At 40.1% G+C, this 16,966-nt stretch overlaps 1 protein-coding gene across 2 annotated transcripts in view; it reads right to left on the bottom strand.

The window, feature by feature from the left end:
* Positions 1 to 16,966, bottom strand: part of dock1 (dedicator of cytokinesis 1) — a 589,776-nt gene that overhangs the window by 363,184 nt on the left and 209,626 nt on the right. For both annotated transcript variants that reach the window (XM_080205635.1, XM_080205634.1), the window contains exons 25-26: positions 15,948 to 16,054; positions 1,993 to 2,120 (exon numbers count right to left, since the gene is read on the bottom strand). In XM_080205635.1, coding sequence (XP_080061761.1) covers positions 1,993 to 2,120; positions 15,948 to 16,054 — 235 coding nt within the window. The remainder of the gene's footprint in view (positions 1 to 1,992; positions 2,121 to 15,947; positions 16,055 to 16,966) is intronic.

Raw genomic sequence — 16,966 nt, forward strand, 5'->3', positions numbered from 1 at the left:
CCTGGGGATAGCTTTGAGCGTGTGTATCAAATTTGATATCAAATTCATTCGAAATTACAACTATTGATGTAAAATCGTAGTTGGGAGCACTGAATACATGTGAAAGCGCAATTATGTCACTGACTGTTTCTGCAAAGTCGCCATGGTGCTATCCTCAGTTGAATGCTGCCTTAATGTCTACACATTTTGCTGAAACATCATTGGAATTTTGCTTCCCACAACTGATTCTACTGAATTCCTTTTGAAGGAATGCAAAGAAGAAATTATGGTATGACATGATTGGCAAATAAAGAAAGTCAATTAGAGCACTTTATGATCCTGGACTAGACCTCCAAATTTTTAGTAGGGTTCAGTTATGGACGCATAACTTTTTTCTTATAGTAAACAAAAGTTTGAGATTCACAATACTTGCTAAAAGAATCAAGCTGCATAGATTCCATGGGTTTAGGACAAAGAAAAATAAACTTTACTATACATGGTTAGAAAGAAAAAACAATTCACAACATTTACATTATACTCTAACATTCAGGATGAATATGAAGTACATACAACTGTGCTGGAACACACCACATTACACAATAAATGGCAAGTGTAACCAAGGCAGATTTCCCTGGATTTTGTAACAACCCACCCAGACATCAGCAACACCGAGAATCAAACAATCTCACTGAAACACTGCCTCCATCACAAAGGATCCCAGTGTTCAGATTCGAAGATCTCACCTTGGAGTTCTCTCCAAAGAGCGCTCCAATTTAGCCAGCCTCAATGATGGCTCACCTTGCAGGATTTCAAAATCTTTTCCCTTCAATCCATTCCCTCGGATTCCCAGGTCTGCATTCCAGCACCAATTTACCAGCACAAATTCAGCTCTTTAGACGTGCTGAGCAGAACAGTAATGTTCCAAAGGAGTGTGTTTGTCCTAACTTCCCGCAACATGGAGTCACCAACACGCTGCTGCTCTCTTTGATACCAGGAATTCTCCGATTCTATTGCCAGGACTTCTGCTCAGCCCTCATCACTTAAAGCCTGCTAACCACAGACATTTTTCTACTAGGAGCCTCTTTCTCTACTCCTCTTTTTTCCTTAATTAGGATCTTTCCCTGCCCTTGTCTGGGACTCCCTTTGATCATGGTGCTCCTCCCCTGGATCAAATTTTTGCATCGTGTACTTTTTGCACAGTTGCACCAGGCTCTTCCTTGACCCAAATAACTATAAAAATGCCTGACTGCATGTGCGCTGTCCACTCCTGGCTCTCATATCATAGAATCCCTGCAGTGCAGAAAGTGCAGTAAAAAGTCTGACAACACCAGATTTTAGTCCAACCAATTTATTTGATAATACTCACAAGAAAGTGGCCAGTTAGCCCATCGAATCTGCACTGACCCTCTGAAATAGCATCTTACCCATGCCCACCCTGCTCTCTATTCCCGGAACTTCACACATTTACCCCACAAATCCCCCTAACATTCAGATAATTGCACATTAAGAGCATGCCCAATCCATCTAACTTGTACATTTGGATTGTGGAAGGAAACTGGAGCATCTGGAGGAAACCCACACAAACACGAGGAAAATGTGCAAACTCCACACATTCACTCAAGGCTAGAATCAAACCCAGATCCCTGGCACTGAGGCAGCAGTGCTAATCACTGCACTACCGTGATGCCTGTGAAATATCAGAGACTTGTTGAAAATTGAGGTTCCCAGCTTCTAAATGACAAGGTAAGTTTGGTTCTCATGACAAATGAAGAAAAACTTAAGTAATAAGAACAAAGAAAAAACAGATTGTTTCAACATTTATGGCACAGTCAGACAATGATAGTACAGATCAACATCTGATAATAACATCTAACATAACATCTAACATAACATCTAAAATAGAAACAAATTGAAATATAATTTTAATATTGTATTTTAACATGAAAAGACATTAATCTATATAGAAAGATCAACTGTCAAGTTATAACTGACAAAAATGGATAACCTACTAACCCCATCCTTTCTGTAGAGTACTTCTAAGGTGTTGCTCAGCAGCTGGCAGCATGCTTCCAGTTCTTCTTGTTTCTCCAAATGATGCTTCAGTTGTTCAGTCATCATTGGTAAAAGTATGTCTCTGCAGTCTGGATATAGTGAGTGGCACCATTTGAAATAAAACAAAAACACTTATTAGGTAATAAGCAGAAGTTCATTTTTCACTATTTTGTTTGGCTTCTTAAACCTGAAAAAGCACCCAAACTGCATATGCATTTGTGTCAATAATCAACCTTGCAATAAATTATTGCATTTTCAGATACAAGTTGCCTCCAACACCCTCTCAAGAAGTTCACCCCAGACTCCAACCACCCTCTGGGTGAAAATATTTTTCCTCACGACACTTTTACTCCTTTTGCCAATTATTTTGAATTGGTGCCCTCTAGTTCTTGATGCTCTCTAGATGATGTCTAACCAGAGTATTGTACAAGTTCAAAATGACCTTGTTACTTTTGTACTCAATGCCCCTAATAATAAAAGCAATGATACCAAAAGTTTTATTACTGCTATCTCAACATGCCCTGCCATCTTAAATACTTACATACATATACACTGAGGTTCCTTTATTCATATACATCCTTCAGAGTTTCTTCCTTTATTCTGTACTGTCTAGCCATATTCTTCCTACCAAAATGAATCACTCGCACTTCTCTGCATTGAATTTCATCAGCCACTTGTCTGCTCAATTTTCCAACGTCTCTGTCCTTTGAAATTCAAGACTATCTTAATCACAGCTGACAATGTTTCGAATGTTCATATTATCTGCAGATTTTGAAATTATGCCTTGAACACCACAGTTTTGGTCATTAATATATATAAGGAAGAGTAAGGATCTCAATACTGATCCATGACAAATCTTCCTCCAATCTGAAAAACAACCAAAAATAACTCCGTTTCCAGTAACTCAGGTAATTTCTTAACCAAGTGCCTACTTTCCTTTTTATTTCATAAGCTAGAATTTTGCACTCAAGCAGAGCTTTGATCTGATCCATTTGTTGTGGGATTGTTTGTCTCTGTCAATAACATGCTTCTTCTGCTGTCTAGAAGGCATGCAGTCCTGTACTGTAGCTTCACTAGGTTGACAACTTATTCTTGAAAATAGTTGGTGCTGTTCCAAGCACGCTCTCCTTCATTCTTTATTGAACCAGGCTTGTTTCTCTTCCTTAGTGGCAACGGTCAAGTGAGGGATATGCCAAGCCATGGATATACAAATTGGAATCGAATATAATTTTAGTACACGATAGCTCACAGAGTCTCATTGATGTCCACTTTTGAGCTGCTAGATTTGTTCCAAAGAACCCTACCCAGGTATATTCTATGTTCTTCCTACCCTCAGTGTGTATGTGATAATCAATAGGAAGGTTCCTTGACTATGTTTAACCTGATGCCATGAGACCTCATGGGATTTGGAATCAAGGTTGAGAACTCCCCCTCCCTCCTGTTTGTATACCACTGTGACACCACCTCTGCTGTCTGTCCAACCAGTGGGACACAACATATCCAGGGATGAGGACAAGTAGGCTCTGTGATATTTGCTGTAAGGTATGATTCAGTGAGTTAACCATGTCAAGATGTGGTTCAACTGGCCTATAGCACAGCTCTTCCAATTTCGCCACAAATCCCAGATGTTAGTGAGGAGGGTGTCGTGTGGTAAGTTGGGCAGGGTGTCCCTTTATTGTTTTCAGGGCATAGGCGTATACTATTCTTCAGAATGTATTTAAACAGTTGTACTAATTCTCTGAAGGAGGAACTGCTGAAATGTTGTAATGACGCACAGCATTTACTTCGTAGGGAAAGTAAGTTAAGAATTACAAATCTACCTAAATTTCAAGATTATATAAGTCTTCTTGATGATTCCTCTGCAGGATCTATTTGGCACAGAATATTTTGAATAAAAGATTGACAGTTATGCAGTTAATCGGTTTTACACATGCCCTTTGGAAATCATATTTTATTCAGCTCTGCAGATCCAATATCTTCACCAACAGAGACAGGTCCATTGTTCTCATCTTTTTGGAAGCAGGTGAAGATAACAGTTCTACTATTGCCATGTACAGCTTCTCTAGATCACCTTGCTTCCTTTACTTGACCTATTACCATTCCCATTTAGGTCATCAACCTAAAACAGTCACCCTATTTTGTGCTCTACAGATATTGCCTGACATACATTGTATTTCCAACGCTTTCAGTTTCAGGTTTCTGTCATTCAGTATTTTACTTTTGCATTTTTAAAAGGATCATGTGGTTTAGTATATTAAATTCATATCTTTTAATCTCTGAATTTGGATTCAAATCCAGTCTAGACCAATTGAAACAAAATCTACTTGTAAAAGTCATCAGAGAAATGGATTTAAGCCCTCTCAATTCACATGTTACTGCATATATACCACAAAAAGAAATTTGCCCATAATTCAAGAGAAACTGACATTTTGGTCAGGAAAATATGTATTATGTGGGAAACAGAAAACAAATTGGTACAATTCGAATCATTTAAAATTGGGAGAGGAGTGTATTTTTTTTTAACAGCAAAATAGAAGATAATTTGTTTAGTATCTGATTAACGCTGGGAATTCAAAGCAGAAAATACTTATTACTGGCAAATTTATGGCCGTAATCTTCTGGTCAGCAGCAATGCTGGGCACACAGCATTGAATATATTACCCTACACAACGTTACTGTTGTTTCTTCAGGGATATTCAGATCCCAGTTAAAGAAATGTGTAACACAGTCTCTTCTGTCTAAGTCCAACGAGCTGACTACAGTCAGTGAAAGGAGGGAACACATCTCCTTTTTATAGCACTAGCTGCTGTATTCAGGTAATGATGAGAGGTCACACGACGCCAGTTCATAGTCCAACAGGTTGATTTGAAATCACAAGTTTTTGGAGCACTGCTCCTTTGTCAGGTGAAGCGGGGAGGGTCTCCGTTTCATGTGACGAAGGAGCAGTGCTCCGAAAGCCTGTGATTTCAAATAAACCTGTTTGACTATATATAATCTGGTGTCGTATGACCTCTCATTGTATTCAAGTAAGTTCCTAAATGTGCAAGTTTTTTCAGAAGTGTGGATTACTGAATGGATGAGGGTATAAATGGGTGACAAATAGTTAGATTCTTAAGATACATGTAGGTGACTGAGGTGGTTGGGTGATATTATCTGGTCAGGTCGGGATTGTAGCAGGTGTTCGGGGCATGAGGACGTGGGATTGTTGATGGTTGTCACATTGAGTTGTTGGATGGTAGTCACATTGGGTTGAGGGGTCAGTTGGCTGGTCAGAGGAGGTTTTGAGGTGAGGCTGAGAGATAGTCATCGGGAGGACGGTAGTCAAGTGGACTGTGGGTGGTTGGGTCAGATCAGGGGAGTTCGGAGGGGCGGTGGTGGGGTTAACCAGGTATTTAGAGGTGGGAGAGGGGATTGATTGTAGAGTTACCCAACTGTTAGACAAGGTTTTCAAAGTCTAAAATTTCAAGGGTAAATATGCAGAGAAGACCCGTGTTCCTAGCCCAAGTCTCTGCCATAAGCTCAGGACCGAAAACTTTTGCAGACTGTCCAGGGCAGCAGAGAAGCAGCCCATTGGAATTTGAAACTTCCCGGGCAGTTCCTACATTTGTCTGTGTGTAAGGTTCCTGCAGAAGTCCTCTGACAACATCTCATCTCCAATGATCTGGAGATGGAAAGGTTTGGACCTCTAAGTCAAAAGAGGAAGAAAAATACGCACTCAGAGATGCAATAAAAGTCCAGCAAAATTAAAGTTCATTTGATTAGCTCTGATTGTTCATTTATGAGCGACTTGTTACTCCCCTGTTTTAATGCCAACTCAGAGTGGCGTTCTTAAGCTAAGCCCACTATAAATTCTTATCCTTTACACAACTATTTGATTTAAGATTTGCAACTTATGTTATTCAAGCAGAAATGAGATAGTATGAATGGTAGGCTACTCTATAGTCTGCACATTACACAAGAAAACTGGAGAGAATGATGCAAGTAGTAAAAAATTATGAATGATTTGGGTTAGCTGTTTGTACAGACTGTGGTAAAGCATTAAATTACCCAAGACCAGTTCAAAATAGTATTTGAGTTTAAATTTAGCTGCTAATGGAAGAGTGTAAATTAAACAGTAAATAAACAATTCCATATCAGATGGTATGCAATAGTTGGGGTTGACTGGCCCTTGTTGGCTGGATTCATTTTTATAGTATAATAGAAATACTTTATTTGGAATTTAATATAATTGGAATATGTAAAAATGAATATTAATTGTTACCATGGTTTGTGATACAGGGATTTATGGTGTTAAGACCACATTGCACCCTTAGATAATCCGATTAGATACGCAGCTCTTCTTTCTGCCTCCTTGATATTATTCCCACATTTATTCCATTGGCAGGATTGTTTTCTCTTGTGCCCTGCTGAAAGCTCAGTATAATATTTAATCAAATTTGGTCCAAAAAAAAACTGCTAACAAAGGCTAGTTTGAACACTGCCCCCAATTAAACTCTTAAGGTTCTAACAGGAAATGATCAGAGTCTCTTCCTATAACTTTTAGTTTCACGAGCTGCTTTAACATAGTCCCTCAATAAGTGGCTCCATAAAAGCAGCTATAAAACTTTTCTGACAGAAAGACTGCAATTTTCAACTGCCTGAAACCACACAGGATTGTATCCTCAATCCATTCATAGACAATGTTATACTAGCTCACCTTGTTCCACATTAGCAAATGTTCTATATGTTAGAATAGACAGTAGGCAAATCATTCCAAGTGGAATAAGTTTGTGTGTGACATAAGACAGGTCATTTACATCCCAAGTGTTGCCTGTGAATTAAATCTCAAGCCACATATATTCAGTTGTTGCTACTCTTCATGTTATGTACTGTATGTCTTGTCTAACTTGCTGTACTTTGCAAGACAATGCATTATGGGATATCAGGATCCACGTTCCCTTGTTAGTTCAACTGCTGCAGCAATAAAACAATGTTAATCACCTCCTGTGTTTACTTGTGTACTGACTGATCTTGAAAGACACTGGGACCAAAAACATAATTTTGCTAGTTCATTTGAAGGAACAATGCTTGTGGTGGTTGTGAATGCTCATTCCAAATTATCAAAGGTTTCAGTGATGTCCTCTATTATTGCTGAAGGTACAATTCAAAGGTGAAGAAAAATGTTCAATTGTTACTGGTTATCAGAACAACTATCCATTGTGACAGACAATGGGCCTTAATTTGGCTTGCAGGAAGAATTCTTTGAGATGTAATGGAATTCATCACGTCACCTCAGCACCATGCCATTCATCCACCAATGGATTGATACAGAGATGTGTTCAACTGAAAGGCATCATAAGTTCCTCATAAGGACTACTCAAAAGCATCTGGATATATTTCTATTGACATACTGAAACATGTCACATGGTATGACTAAACCACCTCCAGAATTCCTACAAATAGGAGAACAACTGCACACTTACTTTGATCTGTTGATACCAAAAATAATCAAGAAGGAATTAATCTGCCTTCATTAACAAGGCCAGCTTGATCCAATGTTGTATTTAACATACTGACATTTGGTTTGGGCCTAATTTAAGCAACAAAATCATCTGCACACCAATCAATGACTTATATTTGGAATTGGATCAGTGGGCATACAAAAAGGTTTAGTATGTGATCAATGTGGAGGAGGTTATGTGGATAGCCAAGAGACTGGTACTCATTCATGCCTGATATCCATTAGATTTGAGATTGCATCTGGAGTAGAGATCCCTACGTACCAAGAACCAATAGCAAGAACCAAACTTCAAAGTTTTCATAAGGCCTCATTAACTCATTAGTTTTTTTCTCCTTGATGGTCCTTTGGTTTGAGGATGATTTGCTTTCACACCACTTTGATAAATGTGCGCACTCCCTCTGACGCCTCAACATGTTCCACCCACCCAGAGGAGCTGGCTTTGAGCGATGAGTGCTGATTGATCACCTTTTCTGCCGTTGGATTTGGAGGATCTTGTGACGATATTGTTGGTAGTACTTCTGCAGTGTTTTACAGACCCCGCTGAATGGTGTCGAACTCTCCATAGAATAGCAGCACAAAGAAAATGGGCCCTTCACTAAACTAAGAAAACTAAGACTCTCTTCTAACCAGTTTCCACACAAAACACCTCATCACATAAATTTAGATCAATGGCAAGTTCCTAGAAAAGGTAGATCATTTTTGCTATCTTGGAGATCCACTTCTTGAGGGAGGCAAAATACAGCATCATTGCCTCCAAGGTGTAAGATCATGGTTTATTGGGTAGCAGTGATTTATTGGGATGGATAGGATAGAGGTGGAGAGGCTCTTCCCGCTCAGAAAGGACAGTAGGACTAGAGGGCACAGCCTCAAGATAAAGGGGGGGCAGTTTAGAACGGAGTTGAGGAGGAACTTCTTCACTCAAAGGGCGGTGAATCTCTGGAATTGTCTGCCCGTTGAAGTGGTGGAGGCTGTCTCGCTAAATATTTTTAAGACGCGGGTTGATAGGTTTTTGATAGGCAAGGGGATTAAGGGTTATGGGGAGAGGGTGGGAATGTGGAACTGAGACACGACAGATCAGCCATGATCTTATTGAATGGCGGGGCAGGCTCGAGGGGCTAGATGGCCTACTCCTGCTCCTATTTCTTATGTTCTTATGTTATTATGTTCTTATGATTTTGATAAACCATTGTGCTAATTATAATGCTGGCTTCATTCTTAAATATAGAAGTATCGGAAGACAAATGTTATGCGGGTTGGTTACAAATTGAATTTAAAAGTTAGGAGTTGCTATTTGTTGAGTGAAGTCAGACCAAACAGATGAGTTACAGTATGCCACTAAACAAAATTTCACTGGTGGGTTAAAAAAGGAACTTTTGTCAATTTGAACCTAAAAATAACCAAACGAACCTTATAAATATCTCCAAATTTGCAGATAACACAAAGCTGTGGACGAGCTGTGAAAAGGGTGCAGAGACCACAGCTGGATTAGTGTGTGCAGTTTTGGGCTCCTTATCTGAGGAGGATATTCTTGGTCTAGAGGGTGGTTTACCAGAGAAGGTTTACAGACTAACTTCTGGAGTTAATGCGACTGACAAGTGAGAAGAGATTGAGCTGGTGAGGATTATATTTGCTAGACGAACGAGGGGGAATCTCACAGAAACCTATAAAATTCTTACAGGGCTAGACGGGGTAGGCGCAAGGAGGATGTTCCCCATTGTGGAGGAATCCAGAACTAGGGGTCATAGTCTGAAGATACAAAGTAGGTCATTCAGGACTGAGATGACAAGAAATTTCTTCATCCAGAGAGTGGTAAAAGCCTGTGGAATTCACTACCACAAAAAGTAGCTGATGTCAAAACATATTATGTTTTCAAGAAGGGTTAGATATAGCTTTTGGGGTGAAAAGGATCAAAGAATTTGGGCAGGGAAGGCAGGAACATGCAATCGAGTTGGATGATCAACCCTAATGAATGGCAAAGCAGGTTCAAAGGGCCAAGCAGTCTATTCCTGTTCTGATTTTTGATGTTTTTCATGTTTCTATCATACTGCTGTTTGTGGGAATTTACTGTGTGCATATTGGCTGCCTATTCCCAAATTACTACATTGGCTGTAAAATGCTTGCAGACATCCTGTGGTTTGAAAAGAGTTACACAAATTAAACATTTTTTTATTAATAAATGAGATTTCGAACAGTTATTGCCATGAAATGCTTATGAAATTAACAGGAAAGTCTCCTGTTAGTGAAATTATAATACACATCTATGAAAAAATGTTTTTGCCCAGCGAGACACATTGTTGTGTTCACCCAACAAATTGCATTTCTATAATATTCCTCGTACAGTACAATGCTTCAAGGTGGCTAAAAATGCATAGACGCAAAGTAGTGGAATGAAGAGGGAGAAGGGCACCTGGAAATGGAAAATTGTCAATGAAGAGGGCTGGAAGACTTCTTCCAAAGACATGTACAGAAGGAACAATGATGTGGAGATGCCGGCATTGGACTGGGATAAGCACAGTAAGAAGTCTCACAACATGAGGTTAAAGTCCGACAGGTGTATCTGGCAGCACAAGCTTTCGGAGCACTGCTCCTTTATTGGGTGAGTGGGAGTTCGGAGCACTGCTCCTTTATTGGGTGAGTGGGAGTCCTGATGAAGGGGCAGTGCTCTGAAGGCTTGTGCTGCCAAATAAACATGTTGGACTTTAATCTGGTGTTGTGAGACTTCTTATCAGAAGGAACAAGGCAGAGGTCCAAGAGTCTTCACAGGATAGGGGCAACGTGGATGAAACAGAATCTCCTAGTGGTAAAACAACAATGTGTATGCCATTATTAAAGGAAGAAATGGTTTTGTGATAGAATGCAAAGCCCGGAAAGATCATGGAATTAAGTTAGGCAAAACCATGCAAGGACTTAACAGCTGAACAAGAATCTTGAAGCCAATTAATCAGGGAAGAGGAGGCTAGTGCTAACTGGTGGGTAGCAAGGGGCAGAGAGACATAGAGCGCCTTTGCCTGGATCAAAATGCAACACATTGTGTTTCTGACTGTAGGTAATTAAAATCACTGCAACAAAAGCAATATTGCCTCTTGAGATGATTATATCCTATAACTATGGGGAACCTGAGAAAATGGGGAAGAATTAATAATTCCAAGCACAGGTACACAATACTTCAACCTTCATCATTTTGTCTGCTACATGCAATGAACTAGCATTGATCTTACAATGACCTTGGTAAATCAATAATCTTACAATTTTTTTGCGTTTCAAAGAAATCTCTCCAAAAAGGAATGCCAACGATCAGTTATCTGTTCACAAATATGATGCACGATGATGTCAAATAACAATGATTAGCTATCCCTGTTCATTGCATTTTGCACTGATACAAACTTAAATGATTAATAACATAGCATTAGACATTCTCAATGTTTTGCTTATCTTTATAATAGAGCATACATTGAAAAGTTATATATTTTGACAACTGGCATACAAATAACTAACAAAGTAATCTCAGTACATCTATGAACAGCACAGTGGTCGATACGTTGCCTCACAGCATCAGGGACAGGGTTCGTTAACAGCCTTGTGTGGCTGTCAATGTGGAGTTTACACATACTGTGTCTGCGTGTATTTCCTTCCATGGTTCAAAGATGTGCAGAGTAGGTGATTAACCATGGTAAATGTGCAGGGTTATAGGGATAGGCCATGAGTGGAAGCAATTAGGAAGGCAAATCGTATCTCAGCCTTCATTGCAAAAGAAATTGAGTTCAGAAGTACAGATGTCTTGCTGTATTAATACAAGGCCTTGGTTAGACCACACTTGGGGTACTGCATGCAGTTTTGATCTCCCTACCTTAGAGACTCTAATAAGAGGAATATACAGGAGGTTCACTCGGCTGATATCAAGGTCAGTGGGACTGTCCTACGTAGAGAGATTGGTTCAATTGAGTCTGTATTCACTTGAGTTCAGAAGAATGAGAGGTGGTCTGATTGAAATGTATAAAATTCGAACAGGCTGGATAGAATAGATGCAGGGAAGGTATTTTCCCTGGATGGGGAATCTCGAACCAGGGTACACAGTCTCCGGATACGGGATAGAGCTTGTGCATGCAACTGTGACAGAGACTACATCAACGGGAGTGAGACTTCAGCCAGAGAGAAAGTATTGGAAATTTGGAACTGAGTAGGAATTCAATGCTGAGGAGAAAGAGGTGCTCATTTTCAGGAGGAGCGGAGGGGCAGATCTATAAAGGAGGCTCAAGGAATCTCTCTACTTCTACCCTATCCACCCCCTTCATTATCTTATACGTCTCTATAAGGTCCCCCCTCATCCTTCTAAACTCCAACGAGTACAGACCCAGTCTATTTAGTCTCTCTTCATAGTCCAACCCCCTCATCTCTGGTATCAGCCTAGTGCAGAGGAGGTTCACTAGGCTGATACCAGAGATGAGGGGGTTGGACTATGAAGAGAGACTAAATAGACTGGGTCTGTACTCGTTGGAGTTTAGAAGGATGAGGGGGGATCTTATAGCGACGTATTAGATAATGAAAGGGATGGATAGGGTAGAGGTAGAGAGATTCTTCCCGCTTAGAAAAGATAGCAGGGCTAGTGGGCACAGCCTCAAGATAAGGGGGGTGCAGTTTAGATCAGAGTTGAGGAGGAACTTCTTCACTCAAAGGGTGGTGAATCTCTGGAATTCTCTGCCCGTTGAAGTGGTGGAGGTTACCTCGCTAAATATATTTAAGTCACAGGTAGATATTAGGGAATTAAGGGTTATGGGGAGAGAGTGGGAAAGTGGAACTGATCCACTTCAGATCAGCCATGATCTTATTGAATGGCGGGACAGGCTCGAAGGGCTAGATGGCCTACTCCTGCTCCTATTTCTTATGTTCTTACGTTCTTATGTTAAGAGCAAGTGAGAGGTAGAAGGAAATTGAACTGTGAGGTCATAGCCAGCAGTAAGTGATTGGTTGGTGACTAAGTAGCTTTTCTTTTCTTTTTTCCCCCTCTTGGCACTGTAGTTGTTGTTGGGAATTAAGTTAAGGGTTAAGTCATACCAGGGGTTCCCAAGCCTACATCAGGCTCCTCTTGTACGATGTGAGAATTCTTCACGTGCAAGAAATGTGTCCAACTGCAGTTCCTGTTAGCTTGATCGCTCTGGAGCTGCAGATGGATTCACCTTGCAGCATCTACGATGCTGAGGAAGTCGTGGATCAAACTGAATTGGTACATCGCAGATAAAAATTACTGAGGGAGATAGTGAATGGGTCACCACCAGAGGAAGGATCGGAAAACAGTGCAGGGGCCCCTTGCAACTATCTCCCTCCAAAACAGATATACCGTTTTGGATACCACTGGGGGAGATGGCTCACCAGGGGAAGATGGCAGCCAGGTTCATGGCACTGTGGCTGGCTCTGCTGCATAGCAGGGCAGGAAAAAGAGTGGCAGAACTATAGTGAAAGGAGACTCAATTATAAGGGGAACAGAGAGACATTTCTGCGAACAAGACTCCAGGATGGTAAGTTGCCTCCCTGGTGCAAGGACGTCTCAGTGCGGCTGAGGGCATTCTGGAGGGGGAGGGTGAACAGCCAGCTTTCATGGTGCATATAGGCACCAACAATATACATAAAAAACAGGATGAGGTCCTACAAGTTAAATTTAGGGAGTCAGGAGTTAAAATAAAAATGATTACCTCAAATTGCTACCAGTGCCATGTGCTAGTCAGAGTAAAAAAATCTCAGAATAGCTGAGATGAGGAACGGTGCAAGAGGGAGAGATTCAAATTCTTGGGGCATTGGAATCGGTTCTGGGGGAGGTGGGACTGCTACACATCAGACAGTCTGCGCCTGGGCAGGACTGGAACCAATGTTCTAGGAGGAGTGTTTGTTAGTGCTGTTGGGAAGGGTTTAAACAAATGTGGCAGAGGGTAGGAGCTGATGCAGGAAATCAGAGGGAAGTAAAATGGGAACAGAAACAAAAGACAGTAAGGGGAAAAGTGTAAGGCAGAGAAACCAAAGACAAAAATCAAAAAGGGCCACAGTACAGAGTCTGTGGAGAACTCAGTGAATGGGTTCAGTTAGGCTAACAGAAATAAAACACAGGGAGAGTGTACAAAACATGACAGGATAGATGGTCTGAGGTGAGTTTGCTTTAACACAAGGAGTATGATAGGTAAGGCAAATGAACTTAAAGCTTGGAACTGTGATGTTGTGGCAATTATAGAGGCCTGGATGAAAGAAGGGCAGAACTTGCAGCTTAGCATTCCAGAATTTACGTGCCTCAGGTGAGATAGAGAGGGTGACAAAACAAGTGGAGGTGTTGCTTTACTGATTAGCGAGAATGTCACAGTTATACAGAGGGAAGACATCTTAGGTGGGATCATGCAGTGAGGCCGTATGGGTAGAATTCAGCAACAGGAGTGGTACAATCACACTGTTGGGATTGTACTGCAGACCTCCCAACATCCAGCGTGAAGTGAAGGAACTGATATGTCAGCACATTATGGGAAGAAATTAACAACAACAGGGTTGATGTGATGGATGATTTTAACTCCCCAACATAGACTGGGATTCCTTTAGTGCCAGGGACTTGAATAGGGCAGAGTTTGTTCAGTGTGTTCAAAAGTGCTTCTTGACAATAATATGATTGTCCAACTTGGGAAAGGGCTATCTTAGACCTGGTTCTGAGAAACAAGTTTAGACAGGTGATTGATGTCTCAGTGGGAGACCATTTTAGGAACAATGATCACAATTCTATAAGTTTCAAGCCACTTGTAAAAAAAGGCCAGAAGTCGTCCCAGGGTCAAAGTAGTAAACTAGGGGAAGACTAACTATTTCCTGTATTAGGCAGGAACAAGGGATGTAGACTGAGGACAGCTATTTGATGATAAATCCACATCTGAATTGTGGGAGTCTTTTAAAAGTCAGTTGTTAACAATTCAGGACAAACATGTCCCCTTAAAATGAAGGATGAAGATGGAAACATTCGAGGACCCTGGATGGCAAGAGAGATTGTGAGCTTAGTGAAAAAGAAGGCGACATACATAGATTTCAGGAAATTGAAAACGGATAAGGCTCCTGAGAATACAATGATAGCAGGAAAGAGCTTAAACAGGGACTTAGGAGGACAAAAGGGGGCCACGAAATGACCTTGTCAGGCAGGATTAAGGAGACTCCCAATATGCATATATATATATAGGGGAAGAGAGTAGCTAAGGAAAGGGTCGGTCCCCTCAAGGACAGTGGAGGAAATTTTTGTGGACCCAGACAAGATGGGTGACATGCTTAATGAGTACTTTGGATCATTATTCAAAAGGAGGAGGATGTGGTATGTTGAGTGTAAAAAGGAGGATGCTGACATTCTAGGACATGTTAAGATAAAAAGAGAGGTGGTACTGGAGGTTTTGAAAAACATTAAGGTGGACATATCCCCATGGCGAGATAGAGTTTAACCCAGAACACTGAGAGAAGCAAGGGAAGAAATTGCTGAGGCCTTGGATAAAGTCTTTGTATCCTCTTTAGTCATGGGCAAGGTACCAGAGGATTGGAGAGTAGTTAACATTGTTCCTCTGTTTAAGAAGGGCAGAAGAGACAGTCTGGGAAATTACAGGCCTATGAGCCTTATATCAGTGGTGAAGAAATTGGAGAAGATTCTTCGGGACAAGATATATTCACATCTGGAAGAGAATAGGCCTATTAACAATAGGCAGCATGGTGAAGGGAGGTCATGTCTCACAAACTTGATTGAGTTCTTTGAGGAAGTAAGAGGAAAAGGTTTCCATGTCTACTGTTCTTTGTAGATCATTTAGGTCAGAGATGAAAGTTTCTTCACTCAAAGGTAGTCAACCTGTGGAATTATCTACTATAGAAGCCTGTGGAAGCAATGTCACTAAATGTATTCAAGAAAGTGATTTTTTTTTATTTTAATGGCATTAGGAGGTACAGAGAGAAACCAAGAACATATACTGTTTGAGGATCAGCCATGAACATATCAAATGGCGGAATGGGCTTTAAGAGCCAAATGGCCTACTCCAGCCCCTAGTTTCTACATCTTTGTTCTGAATATAGCATTTATATTACAATCAATGTTTCAGGCTAATTTCAAACCCATTGAAAGTTAGATGGAGTAATGCAACAGCAGTCACATGTGATTAATGTACTCATCAGCACTGGAGTTTCTTGACTTTTTTTGTAAATAAACCTCTGGGATTCTGAGGCATTTACTAACACAAAAACATTTTCTTTGAAATTCCTCCTACAGAAAACTGAAATGGAAGTAATAATGAAGGATATTGCTGCTCGTGGAGTTAATTTAATTGGTTCAAACTCTCATTTTTTTCCATAGTACAAGCCTAGATCAAAGCCTGAAAGAAGCCCTAGCACTATAAAAATGTCACTTTAATTACTGAAAATTCTTACTCACCATGCTGTGTGAAGAGGTCACTGTGCACTATTTCTATCAAACAGTACAGCTTCTGACGCACAAGTCTGCCTGGTGCAACATTGTGGATAAAATCTGTAAACAGTTTACTGCACAGAAAGGCAATTAGTCAAACCATGAATAAGTTATGATTGAATTAAAGCCTTAAATATACTATCAAAAAACAGTTTATATTCAAAATTATCTCTTAATGAGGTTCACCACAAGAAGCTAAGAACAATTTTATAAATCATAAATAAATTCCAACACTACTTAATTTTGATTCCTCGAGAGATTCTGCAAACAAAAATAAAATCTACAATTTTGTAGTTTGTAAGGTATTATTGGATTATAGGTTTTTATAACTCAATATTCAAAATATTGTTTTCCAGCATGCATAAAGGATTCTTCAGATTACTTAACCTGTTTTTTGAAACACACACACACACACACACACACACACACACAGATCTATAAGTTGTTAGAATCTGACTTTCAAACAAGCCATTTGTAAAGCAAACATTCGTTCATAAAGTTTCCAAACTTTATGATCACTTTCTTCTCCATATGATAAATTAATAATTATTATTTTAGCCATCAAGTACCAATGTACACATCTCACTGCAAAATATAGATTCCATGCAGGGCTATATCTTCTATGAAAGGAACAGAAGACTTTTGAAAATTAATAGAGGGCGCAGCAATGAAAAGACATCACTAAGAAACTATGGGTTACAAATTCATCCATGATATTTTTATGGCACGGGGTTAGATCTACATGATAAGCTTCAGGATAGAAAATCAGTTGAAGCAATAGCTCTAAAGAGCTTTTTGATCCTTAAGAGAAAATCATTTCTCTGATGAAGAGAATGGAAACAAAGTACTTTATTTTAGGGCTGCACCTTGGGATGTCCTACTGTAATAAATGCAGCAAGAAGTGCAATCCTGGTTTGAGGACTCTGACGGACTTAGTAATTCAAAATCTGAACCACCCAGGTTCATTGTACTCCAGGACCCTGTTA

Source organism: Carcharhinus amblyrhynchos, chromosome 17, assembly GCF_965287045.1.
Source record: "Carcharhinus amblyrhynchos chromosome 17, sCarAmb.v2.hapA, whole genome shotgun sequence".
NCBI classification, from domain to species: Eukaryota; Metazoa; Chordata; class Chondrichthyes; order Carcharhiniformes; family Carcharhinidae; genus Carcharhinus; species Carcharhinus amblyrhynchos.